This window comes from Delphinus delphis, chromosome 1, assembly GCF_949987515.2.
Source record: "Delphinus delphis chromosome 1, mDelDel1.2, whole genome shotgun sequence".
NCBI classification, from domain to species: Eukaryota; Metazoa; Chordata; class Mammalia; order Artiodactyla; family Delphinidae; genus Delphinus; species Delphinus delphis.
In genome coordinates, this window is record NC_082683.1 from 154,068,068 (window position 1) to 154,085,439 (window position 17,372).

At 37.4% G+C, this 17,372-nt stretch overlaps 1 protein-coding gene across 3 annotated transcripts in view; it reads right to left on the minus strand.

The window, feature by feature from the left end:
- The window catches only part of RGS7 (regulator of G protein signaling 7), a 603,713-nt gene that overhangs the window by 131,404 nt on the left and 454,937 nt on the right, over nt 1–17,372 (minus strand). For all 3 annotated transcript variants that reach the window (XM_059996721.1, XM_059996714.1, XM_059996705.1), the window contains one exon: nt 2,626–2,732. In XM_059996721.1, the coding sequence (XP_059852704.1) occupies nt 2,626–2,732 (107 nt within the window). The remainder of the gene's footprint in view (nt 1–2,625; nt 2,733–17,372) is intronic.

The following is a 17,372-nucleotide window of genomic DNA, read 5'->3' on the forward strand; positions in this document are numbered from 1 at the left end:
ATTGCAAGTTTACAGTAAATACAAAAATCATATGATTGAAAAATTGAGACACATTTACTGCGGCATACCAGTGAAATTAAAGTAAGAGTTCTGTTTGCCTCAAACTCATGCCCCAAAGCTTTTTCATATTCCTAATGATGGTTAGAATCTCAATCATTCACTGGAGTAATTGTAAACACAATATTGCAAGTTTCCTATTTTAACCCATGATTTTTAAAATCCTTCCATGGAGTTGAATTTCAATTCAATGTAATAAAGAACTTAATGCTGCTTGGAACCAACACAAAAATGGAAGTAAACACTTTGAACAATAATGTATTTTCTGTTATTAGAGCTGTTCAAATATAAACTAATTAATGCCTTGGTAGACACTGTAGCAGGAATTAAATAATCCCTGATTTTTCTGGGGTTTCTTTTGTTTGTTTTTAAACCCTTGGTTTTTAGATTGTATGGTTATTAGATTTACAAATATGTCATGTTTCTATCCTATTTTGAATGTGGATGTGTCATTAAAATCTTTAACATTTAATATTTAACATTAATTCATGTAATTTAAAAGATTATCTATCATCTATTTAGGCATATTGAACTTGATAATCTTCTGCCTATACCTAGTAGTGATGTAATTAGTTTATCATTTGTACTCATTCCCTTGCTTTGTTGTAAAGTTCTTTAAAAACAGTCTCTCCTTTTCTGCAGAATGCAGGGTGATCCATTCCCAGCTTTGCTCATCTTTGACCCATGAGCATGACAATAAAACCTTGTCTGGGGCCTCCCTGGTGGCGCAGTGGTTGAGAGTCCGCCTGCCGATGCAGGGGACACGGGTTCATGCTTGGTCTGGGAGGATCCCACATGCCGTGGAGCGGCTAGGCCCGTGAGCCATGGCCGCTGAGCCTGCGCGTCCGGAGCCTGCGCTCCGCGACGGGAGAGGCCACAGCAGTGAGAGGCCCGCATACCGCAAAAAAGAAAAGAACACCTTGTCTGCCTACTAACTTCAGTCTGGAAATGACAACAGCAGAGTTAAAGGTTGTAAATTATACTAATTCAAGACATCACCACTAATTTTAGGCCATGTCTCAGCTAGTTTGTTTTGAGGGAAATTTTTGAATTAGATAATTGTTAACAGATAGACTATATTCAATGTTTCCCTTATAAATATATTATATTATACACAGATGATTTTACTTGTAATATTGATAGCGAAGATGGATAAAAGTTGGTATTTTTGTTAAAAAAATACATTTCATTTAGAATTTGTAAGAAATTTTTAGGCCTAATGTTTACTTAGAGTCTGCATATGAAAAACTTGTATAAGAAAATAAAATTTTATGGAAAATGTGATCCTGCAATAGCAAAGTAACTCCTTTTAAAAAATCAAAAAGTGTTAGTAACACATACATAATTTGTTTGCTAATCACTAATAATTTCTATTTATTAAATTGCTAACTTTAGGACCACAAGTTACTCTAACTTAATAATAAGCTGTTTTAAGCTACCATTACCTTAAATTTAACTCTATAAAGGATAAAGCTTCATTATTTTAAAGCCTTTTAAAATTAAGTGATTCAACTAATTTAAACTGCTTGAATACTTAGGTCAGTATCACAGTTTCAGGAGACTGCTTTATTTACTAGCCATTCAGTGCAGAAAGTCCTATGATTATTTGCCTTCGATAGACGTGCCCTAAGGAAGTGGTAGTGAGAGTTTTCTAGGAGGACAATGATCTTTGAGAACAATTTTTTAAAACATATTCCCTCTGTTTTCAACTGCAAAGTCCAAGCAAGTCCTTAGGCATCCAAGTCACTTTATTTAGATATAGAACATCTAATCATTCAGAGCTAGTGAGAAGAATGCTCCAATGTCTAAAAGTTGGACGATGGGGAGAATCCTCTGAAAATACCTAGAGCTAGAGTTTGAACTCTGGCATATATGCCTTAATTTTTTTAGGCTGGAATCTTCCAGTCAGTTACTAATGAACCATAATGTCTAATGAAATGTAGAATACACTTCAGGTAAACCACTGTAAACTCAAGTGTCAACTGAATGCTCAATAACTGAAATTAGAGTCCACAATCATTTCCTGAAAGATTATTCTTTATAGGTATCTCATTTGAAAAATGACCTAGAACGACTCTTGTCAGTTTATAAGTTATCTAAGGTGGCTTCCTGTCTCAGATAAGTATATGCACGCAAAGCATCATGCATGTCAGTCTTCATAGACTTGTAGGTCTCAGACATGCAGAAGATATGTATTTATTAGCTAAATTCTATCCTGGAGCTTCAAGCATTCCCATGACTATTTGCTTGGACTGTAGATGGCTCTGGATCACGCAGGGTCTAGAGTATAACAAATTTAGTTAATCTCTCAACTTCCTTCCTAGCAAATAAATGTTACTTACAGATGAACTCTCTCATCTTCGTGAATTCCATTGTCACTCTCTGAATTTTTCTCAAACATTTTATATAAAATATAATTTAAATCATCACACAATTTAGCTTTCACAAATCATTAGATTCTAACTAGCTTAAGTCAAAGTAAAATAAGTCATAATTTTCAAAATTTTTATAAAACAATGAAAATGCAGACTTGTTTTTACTGTTAAAGAATATTTTTATTAAACTTACTTGGAACCGGTAAAAGGTGCCATCATCCTTGAGTGTGAGGACATGATCCGAGATTGGAAAGAAGTAGCCATGGGCAGCCATTAGTGTTCCCAAATGGAGTGCCTCAACTGTTTCATGAAAATAAACAAACCAAAAAACACATATAAAAGCTCTCTTTAAAACTGTTGACTTATAGCCATGTAGAATTTTATCTTGTTCCATTTGAACACATTCTTGCATTGGAATTCTCAGCATTCTGAAAAGCCTGTCTTTGTACTTCTTCTTTCAGCTCTTCCACATAAGGTACTAAGATGGCTCTGCTTCCTGGTAGTGACTGTGCAATGACCAACACTGCATGGCGACCAGTCCATGAGAACATAAAGTTATGGAACATTGAAACTGAAGGTTTTTCCTGAAATCACAGAATCTGGTTCCTTCATTTTATAGATGGGACATATTTTGCTATATGTTAATAACCTTCCACAAACAATTCTATTTGGCATTTATATAGCACTTTAAACTTTAAAAAGTGTTCTTGCTTGCATCACACCCTGCCCTGTAATATGAATTTCCAATACTATCAGCAATTTTTCTAATGATATGGACCATTACTAGAGGCAATGTTAACAGGCAATGTTAAGGCATCTAGAAAAATTTATGCTGCACTAAGTGAGCCTGCAGTCTGTGGTTGGCCAGACTGTTCTAGCTTTTACTACTCTGTATACAGTATTCTACATACGAACTATGTAGAGGTTTATATGACAATGAAAACATTATATTTTCCCAGTAGTCTGGGAAATAGTTGGAACATAATACTTTAATTTATGCAGTAAATTACTCTCCTCACTTCCATGCCTATATTGGCTAATAATAAGATAATTGTTAAATTTTACCTGTAATGGGCTACTACAGTGCCCCTTTTAATTATTATCTAACATCTTGCAAATATTTTAATTGGTAACTTCTTCTACCTCTGGCCTCCACTCCACTGATTTTGTCAATAATAAAGAACAACTGCCAATCATCCTCTTTGTCATGTGTCCAGAGACTGTTATTAAGTGTCCCAGTCATCTTGTTCACACTACCAATCAAGTCTCTCCCTGCATAGAATGTTCTTTTTCTACAAAGGAGGATTTTTTCATCACTTACGCATCCCTTTAGTTCAAAGTCAAGGTCTTCTCAAAGTCTAAGCTGCTTGTCAGTATATACCCACATATTCTGTGATTCTTATTAAAGCTCAGGAGGTAGTGTGATATTGTGGGAAGAACAAAACCTTTGGAGATACTCACTAGCTTTCGTTACTTAAATTCTCTGTAACTCTCCTTAATAGAGGTAATAATAGAGGTAATAAACCCACCTTGCAGAGCTGGTATGAAAATCAAATAAGAATATATATAAAGAAGAAGATGGAATAGTACCCTGTGCATAGTAGATACTCAACAGGTGGTAGCTATTGTGCTTCATTATTTACACACTGAATGATTTTTACTTTTCTTTAAAGTACTTTCAGGAAATCCACTTCCATAAATTTGCCTTCAACTCGGCTGAGTGGGGGAGCTGGCAGTCCTAAATAGCATCAGCCAGTTATGTCTTCTTTTTGTGGATTATTTATAAAATTAAAATGGCAAGAGGATCTGTGAAGAATGCTGGCCTATAATAATGAGCAGGTGCTTACAGCCTTGGTCATGTTCAGAATCCCTGGGTGTTCCTGTCTGGTAGCCCTGGGCAGAGCAATATATTACATCTGTTTGGGGATTTCAAAGTCAGGTGGTCCACCTATCTTGTTACAATCATCTTATTCATTTTATTCCAGGAGTCTGTGGCCTAGGAAAATATTATTAGCACTGCTTTCCAGAAAGGTAAATTGAATTATGGCACATGGGGAAATTTTCAGAGTATAGATACAAGAAAGGAGAACAGATGCCCAGAAAGATTAATAGTAAAGTTTCTAAACTCTAAGCACAGGGAAGAGTGTGACTAAAATAAAACAAAGAAACATCAAAAAACAGGTGCTAATGTGTTGATGAGGATTAGAAAAACATAGTGTAAGTAAATATAGGGACGCTGCAGAAAAGAAAATCAGAAGCAAATGAACATAAGCAAGTTCTTACATTTCTGTATTCAATAGATACTAATTATATGATAAATCATACATTTCTAGAGGGCAAGATGAATGTCTGCAGGTTTTCTTCACATAACACTACCATAATTAGGCCTGCATAAATGTTTGCTGAAGAGAATAATAGTGAATTAGCAAGTAATCTCAACCTCTTTTTTCAAGGTACAATACTCCGTTTTTGTTTGGTTTAATGATATATATTCTCATTTTGCAACCCTCCAACAGATTCTCATGCTCCATAATTTTATTAATAAGGAAAATTGGTTTTGATAGGTTTTTTAAATGCCTTGAATTCAATAGATGTACATTTGTGGCGGTATCAATAAGATCAAAATTTAGTTTCTGCATGGCCCACACATAGTTCTATGTAGAGGTCAAATCAAACTATTTAACTTAATATATAAGAGGACTGAACTTCTAACAAACCTTATAAAATGATTTCAAGGTCATTGGTCAAACAGTAACCTAGAGAGATTGAGATTGGACAAGTTACATGCTCTATCACAGGACCTCCAGAGAACATGACCAAGACAGGATGAATGGTTAGATGAAAATCAGGGCAGCGGGGTGAATTTTCTGTCTCATTTAAGGCTATAAGCTTGACATGTAGCATAGCAATAGCAAAAGTAGCTATTGAATCAGTATTTACTGAATGAGTGAATAAGTAAATTTATGAATAAATGACATATGGAATATGAAAAACATATACTGCACAAAAAATACTAGTTATCTTGTGTCGTGATGATGAGCATCTTACGCTTTGCCAAGATAATTTAGATGTTCATAATATCTTTTCAAAATACTTTTAAAGCTTTTGAGGTGGGACTGTTCTAAGTGTTTTATATGGGAAAAGATAATAGTGATATAAATGGCATAAACACCACTAAGAGATCTTAGGGTGGGCTTGGGATAGTTTATTGTGAGTAATAAGCATGGAGCTACATTTCCCCATGATCCAGCTGCCCCTGAATCTCAGCACAGCCTTAATCTAATAAGAAGCTGGAGGACCACTGGCAGTCTTGGAACTAAGTGTTGAAAGAATCTAATGGGTAGTCTATCAAGATCACCCTCCCAATAATGGCGCACCAGATAGGCCCACAACATTATGCTTCTTAGCAAAATAATTACTAATAAATCGTCTTGCACATGTGTTATCCACGTCACCCACACAACTGGATAAACTTCAACAATAAACTTACCATTAAGATTCCAGTTTATTTTCCATTTGGATGTTCAAGCCACGAACAAACCGAGAAGTAAAAATGCATCTCTAAACAACTGTTACTATGTGAACAACGTAGTGTAGCTTTGTTAAGCCTGATGCTCTCATTGCATTACTTCGCCTTAAATGCTTAAACAACAGAATTATCAAAATCCTTTAAAAGTAAAAGGAATTCTGCATGATGTAATTTGCTTTTGAATCACAACGACTTCAGAAAGTTAATAGGATAAAAAGCATACTATAAAAGAGACTTGTGTGTTCAGTTCTATATTTCCATATGTAGAAATACATATTTCTATATTCAGTTCTGTATTTATAACATATTTTCAGAACTCAGTAATATCTTCTTTATCCAGGGATCCCACAGCGGGTGATCTCAGCATCTCCCAAATATATCCTATAATTTCACAGCGATGGAACAATGCCTCTGAGTGAAGAAATAATAATACAAAATTTCACTAAATCTTCTATTTTTATTCCTGTCATGCATTTTTACTTTTATGTGTATATATTAGCAAATGTGATCGTTTCATTATCAACACAGCATACGTGATGTAGCAAATATGATTAGTGTTATGGGGAGTAGTATTTTAGAAGGAAATCCACTCAAAATAGAAAAAAAATGACAGCCGATGATACGACATCAAGGAAAGAAAAACTAAAAAGTAGACAGAGGTAAGTTATTAAATAGTAAAATAACAGACATTTATCATGATGATTCTGAGTCATAAAGGAAAGATTTTGTTAAACTTGTTATTCTCTAAGAAGACAGGGAAGTGGTCATTAGAGAAATATTTCAAAATATTATACTTTTTTTAGAATAGGCATTTGCAAGGTAAGATTAATCATGTAGAAAAATCACATACGCAGAAGATTTTTTTTCTCCGACAAGGCCAAATAAAAGTGAACTATTACTACAGTTAGGGATTTCTGAGGTAGGTCTATCTTCTCGATAGTAAGAGTTAGTGAAAGAAGTAAGTATTAGGGCTTTTCTCCTTTTTTTTAAAAAAAAAAAAATCATTTCTACATAGAAAAATGAAGTGCCACTTGCCTTTTAGCAATCAAAAATCAGGATTTAGAAGCGTACAATATGGTAAAATAGATTAAATAAGATAAAATAGATTCTATTTGGGAGAAATAAAAACAGAAGCATAATTTATACCAACTTTGAAGCTTACACTAGGTAATTAATGCAAGCGAATAATATTTCCAAACAAAGGAGCACAGTGTTGGGTGAAGCAGCTAGGATGTACAAGCCAGCCACTTGGGTTCAAACTCTGACTCCCTCATGTGCTAGCTGTATGACTGGGGCAGAAGGCTCACATTCTCTGGGCCTGTGTCCTCATCTGTAAAACAAAGATAATAAAATGCTGATGTTAAAAGTCTGTTGTGAGGAACAATTGAGATAAATGTGCAAGGCACGTAAAATAAGGCCAGCCACATAGAAGTGCTCCAAAAATGTGTTATTATCGGTTAGTTGATATTATGAAAGGACACATTCAGTAGCACTTAGTCTAGTGCAAAAGGCAGTGGGGAAACTAGTAGCTGGTATTGATCCAGGCTTCAAGATCATGTTAAACACTTCCAACTGAACACTATTTAAAGTCTTCCAGGTGATCAGACTGGGATCTTTAGTGTACAGATGATGAATCTGCTCTGGAATACACTTACACTTATTCCTAGGCAGCAAAGAACACTACCCAAATCCCAAAGATTTGGTATCATAGTTATAGGAAGAGATTTCCAAAGGTAACATATTCTGCACACCAGGTTTACAATCTGAAACACGAAAATGCAACAGATCAGTGAGAACTCCCACAGTTCAGGAGCTGGGGGCGGGGAAGAATGATATGAGGACACACCAAGAATGGCAATGCTGAAAAACAACAGTGACAGAGGAAGCACAGGAACAGCAGTCAGAATGGAGAGGATTTCTTAAGGAAGCATAATATTTTCCCAGGACTCAAAAAAATTAACTTATTAAAAAATTGGTACTGAAAGTAACAGGATCAAACATCAATGGCCCTTATCACACACTTAGGGTAGAAAAGTCTAGTTGCCTAGTATCAGTAAGTATGACACCTTAAGAGATTATTTCAATATGAAGAATAATGCTGAAATTTTTAAAAAGAGAGAGAAAGACCTATGTGATATTGGTGTGGAGAATTGGTTTAAGATCTATGTTATCTGGTAACTATAGGATATCAGCACGTTCATTTCACTGATATAGTATATCCTTCTGTATAAATGGTAGTTCCATCATTGTGTAAAATCAGCTGCACTTCAACAAGATTCTATTTTATTTATATGCGTGATTAGGTGCTAGAATAGTATTCAGATGAGAGAAAACTCACACTGAGTTTATTCAAGAATATTGTAAGCAATCTACAACAATCACAAAAGCAAGGCAATAATAAATGACAGTGGAAAGCAACATTCCCTCTAAAATTCAGTACATATTCTGCAAAGTTTCCACCAGTTAGTCTGGTTGAATCAGTTGGAAGGAAAGTAAGACACAGGGACTACTATATATAAAAAAAGATAACCAGAAAGGACCTACTGTATAGCACAGAAAACTATACTCAATACTTTGTGATAACCTATAAGGGAAAAGAATCTGAAAAAGTATATATATAAAATGGAATCACCTTGCTGTACACCTGAAACTAATAAAACATTGTAAATCCACTACAGTTCAATTTTTAAAAAGACAGGGAGCTTCTGCAGCTTATGTTGCTTCAAATCAAAGACAGCACATGCTACTTAACAAGAATGCGTGCATATCATGGAAAAACACGCTCAACTGCAAGTCATGGGATTTGAATTCCAATCATAGTCTAGTTTCTGTGACTGCGTACCTTAAGTTATCTCATTTCTCTGGACCTTAAAGTAGGCATCTGGAAATGCAGGGGTGGATCACTAAACTGTTTCCAACTCTGATTCTATGACGTGGTGTGCAATCAACACCCATGCTGGAAGTTGTGGCAGAGATGCTGCCACATTTATTTTGCCTCATTGTATCAAATGGAAATAGATATTTTTCTTTCTTCCTCAGATACTCTTGCCATTGTGCCTGCCCCAATAAAACAAACAATAAATTTAAATGTACAATATGAAATACAATAGCAGATTTGAATTTCAGTTGCTTAAAACTCAATCCTATGGTAAATTAAGAGTGATTTGTGCACAGAGCAAATGTAATACTTATTCCAAATAGATAAAAACTGGATTGATGTATGTTCTATTTATATATTTTCAAAAGCTAGTTGTAAAAATGCACACAAATACCCAGTAACTCATGCCATGTGACAGAATGCCCTAAATGCATTTGGTTTGAAAATCACATGTCACTCCTAAAGAATAAGCCACATAGTGGGATTGCTGGGTGGTATGGTAGGTCTATTTTTAGTTTTTTAAGGAATCTCCATACTGTTCTCCATAGTGGCTGTATCAGTTTACATTCCCACCAACCCTGAGAAAACCATACTTCAAAAAGAGTCATGTACCACAATGTTCGTTGCAGCTCTATTTACAATAGCCAGGACATGGAAGCAACCTAAGTGTCCATCAACAGATGAATGGATAAAGAAGATGTGGCACATATATACAACGGAATATTACTCAGCCATAAAAAGAAATGAAATTGAGTTATTTGTAGTGTGGTGGATGGACCTAGAGCCTGTCATACAGAGTGAAGTAAGTCAGAAAGAGAAAAACAAATACTGTATGCTAACACATATATATGGAATCTTAAAAAAAAAAAAAGGTCTGAAGAACCTAAGGGCAGGACATGAATAAAGATGCAGATGTAGAGAATGGACTTGAGGACACGGGGAGGGAGAAGGGTAAGCTGGGACAAAGTGAGAGAGTGGAATGGACATACATATACTACCAAATGTAAAATAGATAGCTAGTGGGAAGCAGCCGCATAGCACAGGGAGATCAGCTTGGTGCTTTGTGTCCACCTAAAGGGGTGGGATAGGGAGGGTGGGAGGGAGATGCAAGAGGGAGGAAATATGGGGATATATGTATATGTATAGACAATTCACTTTGTTATCAAGCAGAAACTAACACACACACACATACAAAAAGAATAAGCCACATAGTCTTCTGATATTACCTGCTCATGGTACTACGTTTTTTTTTTTTTGTTTGTTTGTTTTTTTGCGGTACGTGGGCCTCTCACTGTTGCGGCCCCTCCCGCTGCGGAGCACAGGCTCCAGACGCGCAGGCCCAGCGGCCACGGCTCCCGGGCCCAGCCGCTCTGCGGCACGTGGGATCTTCCCGGACCGGGGCACGAACCCGCGCCCCCTGCATCAGCAGGCGGACTCCCAACCACTGCGCCACCAGGGAAGCCCGGTACTACGTTTTTAAAATCACTATTCCTTAATGATATTTAAACCATAATGAAGTATAAAGCTAATTTCAAAGCTATACCCTTGGATCATGGAAATAGTCAGTTTTTATGAAATTTCTAAGCAAAACAAGATAAAATTTCCTTTTATCTCTATTTTGCAGAAATCATTGCTTCAACTGGGGGTGTAGTGTGGGATATCAGGACTGATGTCAGCAACTGTTTAAATAATCATTACAACATTCAAAGTGAAAAAATTCCAGTTTGCATAAGTACATGTACTTATCAGTTTTCTTTTCTTCTCTCTGTGTTTATATACTGGCTTATGTGTGTGTTGGAAATCTGCAAACAAGTGACGTCTAGAATTCTAATACACAATATATCCCATGGATCTAATCAATAGAGATACTCTTTTGCAAAGAAAAAGTTTGGAGACTAGAGGAAGTAAATTTATTAAAATGAGATGTATTAAAATAATTTTTATTTTTGCTGTTTTAAAATCAGCACAAACTTCCATCAACAATTTTCATTTTAAATATTGAAACTATGATTATTGTATAATACTACAATAAGGCAGGTTCAGAAACCTAAAGAAGAAATATGGATGAGCTAATAAAAGGATTAACACCCCTCCACAAAATTATTTTCTATTTTTGCACAATAAGCCAGAATTTATAAACACCAGATATTTTTAAAGGATTAAAATCAATCAGCCTCTAAAAAGTATATGGTTTCATAAGATTCTTCTAATAAAATACATAGAGTAGAAGACTCTATTGCCAGAATTCAAATCAAGAAATTCTAGAGGAGTGGCCAAGATGGTAGGAGTAGAAGGACCCTGAGCTCACGTCCTCCCATTACAATTACAACTATTTACAGAGAAACTACAACTATTTACAGAGAAACTAATTACAACTATTTACAGAGAAATTACAACTATTTACAGAGAAACTATTGATGAGAAAAAACTGGAAGCTAGCAGAAAACATCTTTTATAACTAAAGATATAAAGAAGGAACAACAACAGATGGGTAGGAGGGGCAGAGACCTAGTGTAGTCAAGACCCACACCCCTGGGTGGGCTACTCACAAATGGCATGATAATTACAGTTGCAGAGGTTCTCCCCAAGGAGCTAGTGGTCTGAGTCCCACATTGGGTTCCCCAGTGCAGGGGTTCTGCACCAGGAAGACAAGCCCCCAGAGCATTTGGCTTTGAAGGCCAGTGGGGCTTAATTTTGGGAGAGCCAGAGGACTGTGGGAAATAGGGAATCACTCTTAAAGGGTACACACAAAATCTCACATGCTCTAGACCCAGGGCAGAAGCAGTAATTTGACAGGAGCCTGGGGCAGACCCACCTGCTGATCTTGGAGAGCTTCCTGGAGAGGCAGGAGGCAACTAGAACTCACCCTGGGGACACAGACAATGGTGGCAGCCATTGTGGGGAACTTGTTTTATCATATGGACACTGGTGCTGGTAAGCCCCATTTTAGAATCTTCCCTCTAGCTAATTAGTACCAGCCCCAACCCCTCCCACCAGCCTGTCTGCACCAGAACTGGGACAACTCAGTCCAAGCAACTAGCTAGGCAGAGACACAGCCCCATCAAACAAGCAGGCTTGCTTCCTTAAGACCTCCGAAGTCCACAACTGCCCTGAGACCCAGCAATGTTGACCAGAGGTCCCAGGACCAGGCCTCTCACACCAATGCACTAGCACTAGCCCCGGAACCCCCAGGGCCCTGCAGCCAGAGACCTTGGGACCTGGCTCTGTCCACCAGTGGGCTGGCACTAGTCCTAGGACCACCATCATTCACAGTGGGTAGGCACCAGACCCAGGACCCCCTGGGGCCCAGCCCCACCAACCAGTGGGCCCAAAATCTCCAGGACCCCAGCGTCCTACAGTCCAAGACCCCAGGACCCAGCATCACCCCCTAGTGGGCTGGCACTATCCCAAGGACCTGATTTTACCTACCAGTGGGAGGGCATCAGCCTCGAGACTCCTTGGGTCCTGGCTGTGGTCAACAGCAGGCCAAGACCAGTTCCAAGACATCTTGGAACCCCAGCCATATTGGGATCCAGACCCTCTCACCAATGGGCCAACACCAGCTTTGGGACACCCTGAACCCCACAGCCAGCTGTATCAGGAACTGGCCCCACCCTCAAGCAGATCAGCACTAGATCCAGGACCCCCAGCCATGCAACTATCAACTCTAGAACCTGGTTCCACCTACCAGTTGGCCAACACTAGCCCTGGTACACAACTGGGGCCCCAGAGCCAGCAGCCTTGTGACCTCTCCCCTCCAACCAGTGGCTGGCAGCCTGTGCACAAGGCAGGCCCTGGCAACCAACCAGACCAGTGCCAGCCATGCTCACCAACAACAGTAGTCAGCCCATTACAACAGAAGAACCCATGCAGCCCAAATAGGGGGCACCCCTAGAGCATATAGAGCTGGTGATAAGAGAGGAGTGCATTGCTGGGATGCACAGGATGTCTCCTACAAAACGTGACTTCTATGAGGTTGGCAAATGTAACCAACCTACCAAATACACAAAAATAATAAATTAGGCAAAATGAGGTGACAGAGGAATATGCTCCAAATGAAGGAACAAGATAAAACCCCAGAAGAACTAAGTGACGTGGAAATAGGCAATCTACCAGATAAAAAGTTCAAGGTAGTGATTGTAAAGACTTTCAAAGAACTTGAGAAAAGATTAAATGAATAGAGTGAGAAGTCAAAACTTTTTAACAGAGTTAGAAAATATGAAGAAGAACCAGAGATGAAGAATACAATAACTGCAATGCAAAATACACTAGAAGGAATCAACAGTAGATAAATAACATGGAAGAACGGATCAGCAAGCTGGAAGACAGATATTCAAGCTGAACAGAAAAAAGAAAAAAAAAATAGAAATGAGGTCAGTTTAAAAGACCTCTGAGAACATCTAGCATACTGACATTCTCATTATAGGGGTCTCAAGGGGGAGAAGAGAGAGAGAAAGGAGCAGAGAATAGATTTAAAGTCATAATAGCTGAAAACTTCCCTAACCTGTAAAAGGAAACAGACATCCATGTCCAGAAGCACAGAGACTCCCAATAGGATCAAGCCAAAGAGGATCACACTAAGGCACACTGTAATTAAAATGGCAAAAATTAAAGATAAAGAGAGAATAATTAAAAGTAGCAAGGGAAAAACAACAAGTTACATACAAGGGAACTCCCACAAGGGGAATTCCTGCAAGGCTATCAGCTGAATTTGTAGCAGAAATTCTGCAGGCCAGAAGGGAATGGCACCCCCAACATCAAAACAATGAACAAAATGGCAATAAAAACATACATATCAATAATTACTTTAAATGTAAGTGGACTAAATGCTGTAATCAAAAGACACAGAGTGGCTGAATGAATACATGTGCATATATATGCTATCTACAAGCAAACTCACTTCAGATCTAAACTCACTTCAGACACACAGTCAGAAAGTGAAGGGATGGAAAAAGTTACCCCATGCAAATGCGTATCAAAAGCTAGGGTAGCAATAGTTATTTCAGACAAAATAGTCTTTAAAATAAAGACTGTAACAAGAGACAAAGAAGGATGTTACATAATGATCAAGGGAGTGATCCAAGAAAATGTAACAATTGGAAATATATATGTACCCAACGTAGGAGAACCTAAATACATAAAACAAATATTAACAGACACAAAAGGAGAAATTAACAGGAGCACAATAAAATTAGGGGACTTTAACACCCCACGCACATCAATGGACAGATAATCCAGACAGAACATCAATAAGGCCTAAAATGACACATTAGAATAAAAGGAATTAATAGATCTATATAGAACATTCCATGCAAAAGCAGCAGAATACACACTCTTTTCAAGTGCACATGGAACATTCTCCAAGGTAGATAACATGCTAGGCCATCAAACAAGTCTCAGTAAATTTAAGAAAATTGAAATCATATCAAGCATCTTTTGCGACCATAACACTATGAGAGTAGAAGTCAGCTATAAGAGAAAAACTGCATAAAACAGAAACATGGATGCTAAAAAATATGCTATTTAACAACCAATGGATCACTGAAGAAATCAAAGAAGAAATAAGAAAAATACCTGGAGATAAATGAAATAAAAAACACAATGATCCAAAATCTATGGAACACAGCAAAAGCAGTTATAAGAGGGAAGTGTATAGTAATACAAACCTACCTCATGAAACAAGAAAAATTTCAAACAACCTAACCTTACACCTAAAGAACTAGAAAAAACAAACAAAAAACCCCCTACATTAGTAGAAGGAAATAACTCATAAAGATCAGAGCAGAAATAAATGAAATAGAGACCACAACAATAGAAAAGTTTAATGATTCTTTGAAAAGATAAACAAAATTGATAAACATTTAGCAGACTCATCAAGAAAAAAAGAGGGCCCGAATCAATAAAATCAGAAATGGTGAAAAAGAAGTTACACTCAACACCACAAAAATACAAAACATCCTCAAAATGTAAAATCTCCCAAGACTTATCAGGAAGAAACAGAACATATGAACAGACTAATTACCAGTAATGAAATTAAATCAGGAAAACAAAACAAAACGAACAAACAAAAACTCCCCCAAAACAAAAGTTCCAGACCAGACAGCTTTACAGGTGAATTCTACCAAACACGTAGAGAAGAGTTAACCCCTATCCTTCTCAAACTATTTCCAAAAATTTCAGAGGCAGGAATGCTTCAAAACTCATCCTATAAGGCAAGCACCATCCTGATACCAAAACCAGACAAAGACATCACAATGGAATAAAAGAACAAACTTAACAAAACAGAAACAGAGTTACAGATACAGAGAACAAACAGGTGATTGCCAGAGGGGAGGTGGGCAGAGAAGGAGAGAAATAGGTGAGGGAGATTTTTTCATCTCTCTTCATCAATGATATTGGCCTGTAATTTTCAGTATTTGATACCTGTCTTTCTCCCATTCATCACATCCAGTCCGTGAGAACATTCTTATGATTCTACCTGATGAGCTCAGAATCTACCTATTTAATACCCACTTCTGCCATCACCACCTCAGTCCAATCTGGTATCATCTTTTGGCTGAATCACTGAAACAACATTGCAATGAGTTTCCATTCATGCCCTACTCTTTTCCACAGTGATTATTTAAAAATGTAAATCTGGTCATGTCACTCTTACTAAAATCCTCCAATAATTTTTCATATTTCTCAGGATAGAGTTCAAAGTGCTTGCTTTGACCTTAAAAAGAATCCTACATGATCTAGCCACTAGTTACTTCTCTGTCTTCCTCCCCTTCACATATCCTGCTCTAGCACACAGAGCTCCTCACTCTTCCTCAAACTTACCACGCATATTCATGCCTTGAGGTTTTGCAATTGCTGCTCTCTCTGCCTGAGACGCTCAGCACTCTTCCTCCAGAGAGCTGAACATCCTCCTTTCTTCCCCCAGTTGATGTCTGGTGAAATCTACCACATCAGGGTACTATAACCTGACTACACAGAATAACATAGGATTTACTCACTACATACCATTTTACTTTGCTTTAATTATATGCATATCACTCATTACCACTTATAATTTTACATGTTTATCTATTTGTTACTTAGTATTAACCTTTTCCAATAAACATTTAAGTTCTATGTGAGTTGGAACTTTTTTATTTTTGGTTTATTTTTTTGGCCTGCTCTCTTATTAGTGCCTTAACTTTCCAGAATATTACAAACAACTAAAAGGTATACTAGTAAAAACAGATAAATGAATCCTACATTATTTCATAGAACAAATTCTTAGAAATAAGTAATGAAGTCAAAAGTTACACACATTTTTTTTTTTTCTTTTCAGTACGCGGGCCTCTCACTGTTGTGGCCTCTCCCGTTGCAAAGCACAGGCTCCGGATGCGCAGGCTCAGCGGTCATGGCTCACGGGCCTAGCCGCTCTGTGGCATGTGGGATCCTCCCGGACGGGGGCACGAACCCGTGTCTCCTGCCTCGGCAGGCAGACTCTCAACCACTGCGCCACCAGGGAAGCCCATTTTTTCTTTTTTAGTTACACATATTTTTAAAGTGTTTCTGTACACTACAAAATTAATCTCCAGAAATGCATACAATTTAAATTCTCACCAGGAGGTTGTAAATGTGTTGGTGTCCCTGCAAACTTGTGAACCACTTGGCATTACTATTTATTTCCTCATTCTTCATTTGATGGAATAAATGGTGTCTTGCTTTAATTTGCATCAATTTGAGTTGTGCTGCATTATATTGAATTTTAGATAAAATGAATAGTCTTATTATATAGAGCATGAGTGAAAAAAAAAAGACATCCACCAGTTTCCAATGAAAGCTTTGAGAAAGCCTGGTGTAGACTAGACATGGAATGATATTAGACTCATGGTGAAGAGAAAGGTCCTTTAATTTATCTCCAATTCGCCTAAATGTGCTCTCCCTTCTAATTCTTGTCACTATTCATTCTGGATTTGTTTCCTAGGCTTATCTTATATAATTAATTAATAAAATTATATCTCCTTCTTATTTCCTTTAAACTTTTTCTCCATTATTGATTCATACCAGGTTTTAGCAATTTATGAGTCTTCATTTCTTCACCCATCTATACGTCCATATATCCATCCTGTTATCCATACAATTATTCACTGTATGCTTAGTTTCATCCCATGGATACAAAAGTGAATATGATGTTGTCTCTAGGTCCATCCTCAAGAGACTCACAATGCAGTGGAATATGCTGTGCTTAAAAATTCAAACAGTGACTTCTGGTTTCAGCTGAGACAAGTAAAGTGCTTAGAAGTTGTTACTCTCATCCTTACAACAAGGAAAAGCTGGACAAGCTGAAAATCAACTAATTTTTTTGGACCAATCAAAGAACTGAAGTTGAAGGACAAACCTCCACCCCAAAGTCTGCAGAGACAGACTCATCCAGGGACACAGCCAAGATTTACTTACTTTGAGGAGAGTTGTTAGATCCATTAGCTAGTAAAACACTAAAATAACAATTTTGACAAAGACCTTGGGGCTAAGTATAGACTAGCAGAAGAGTGAGAAA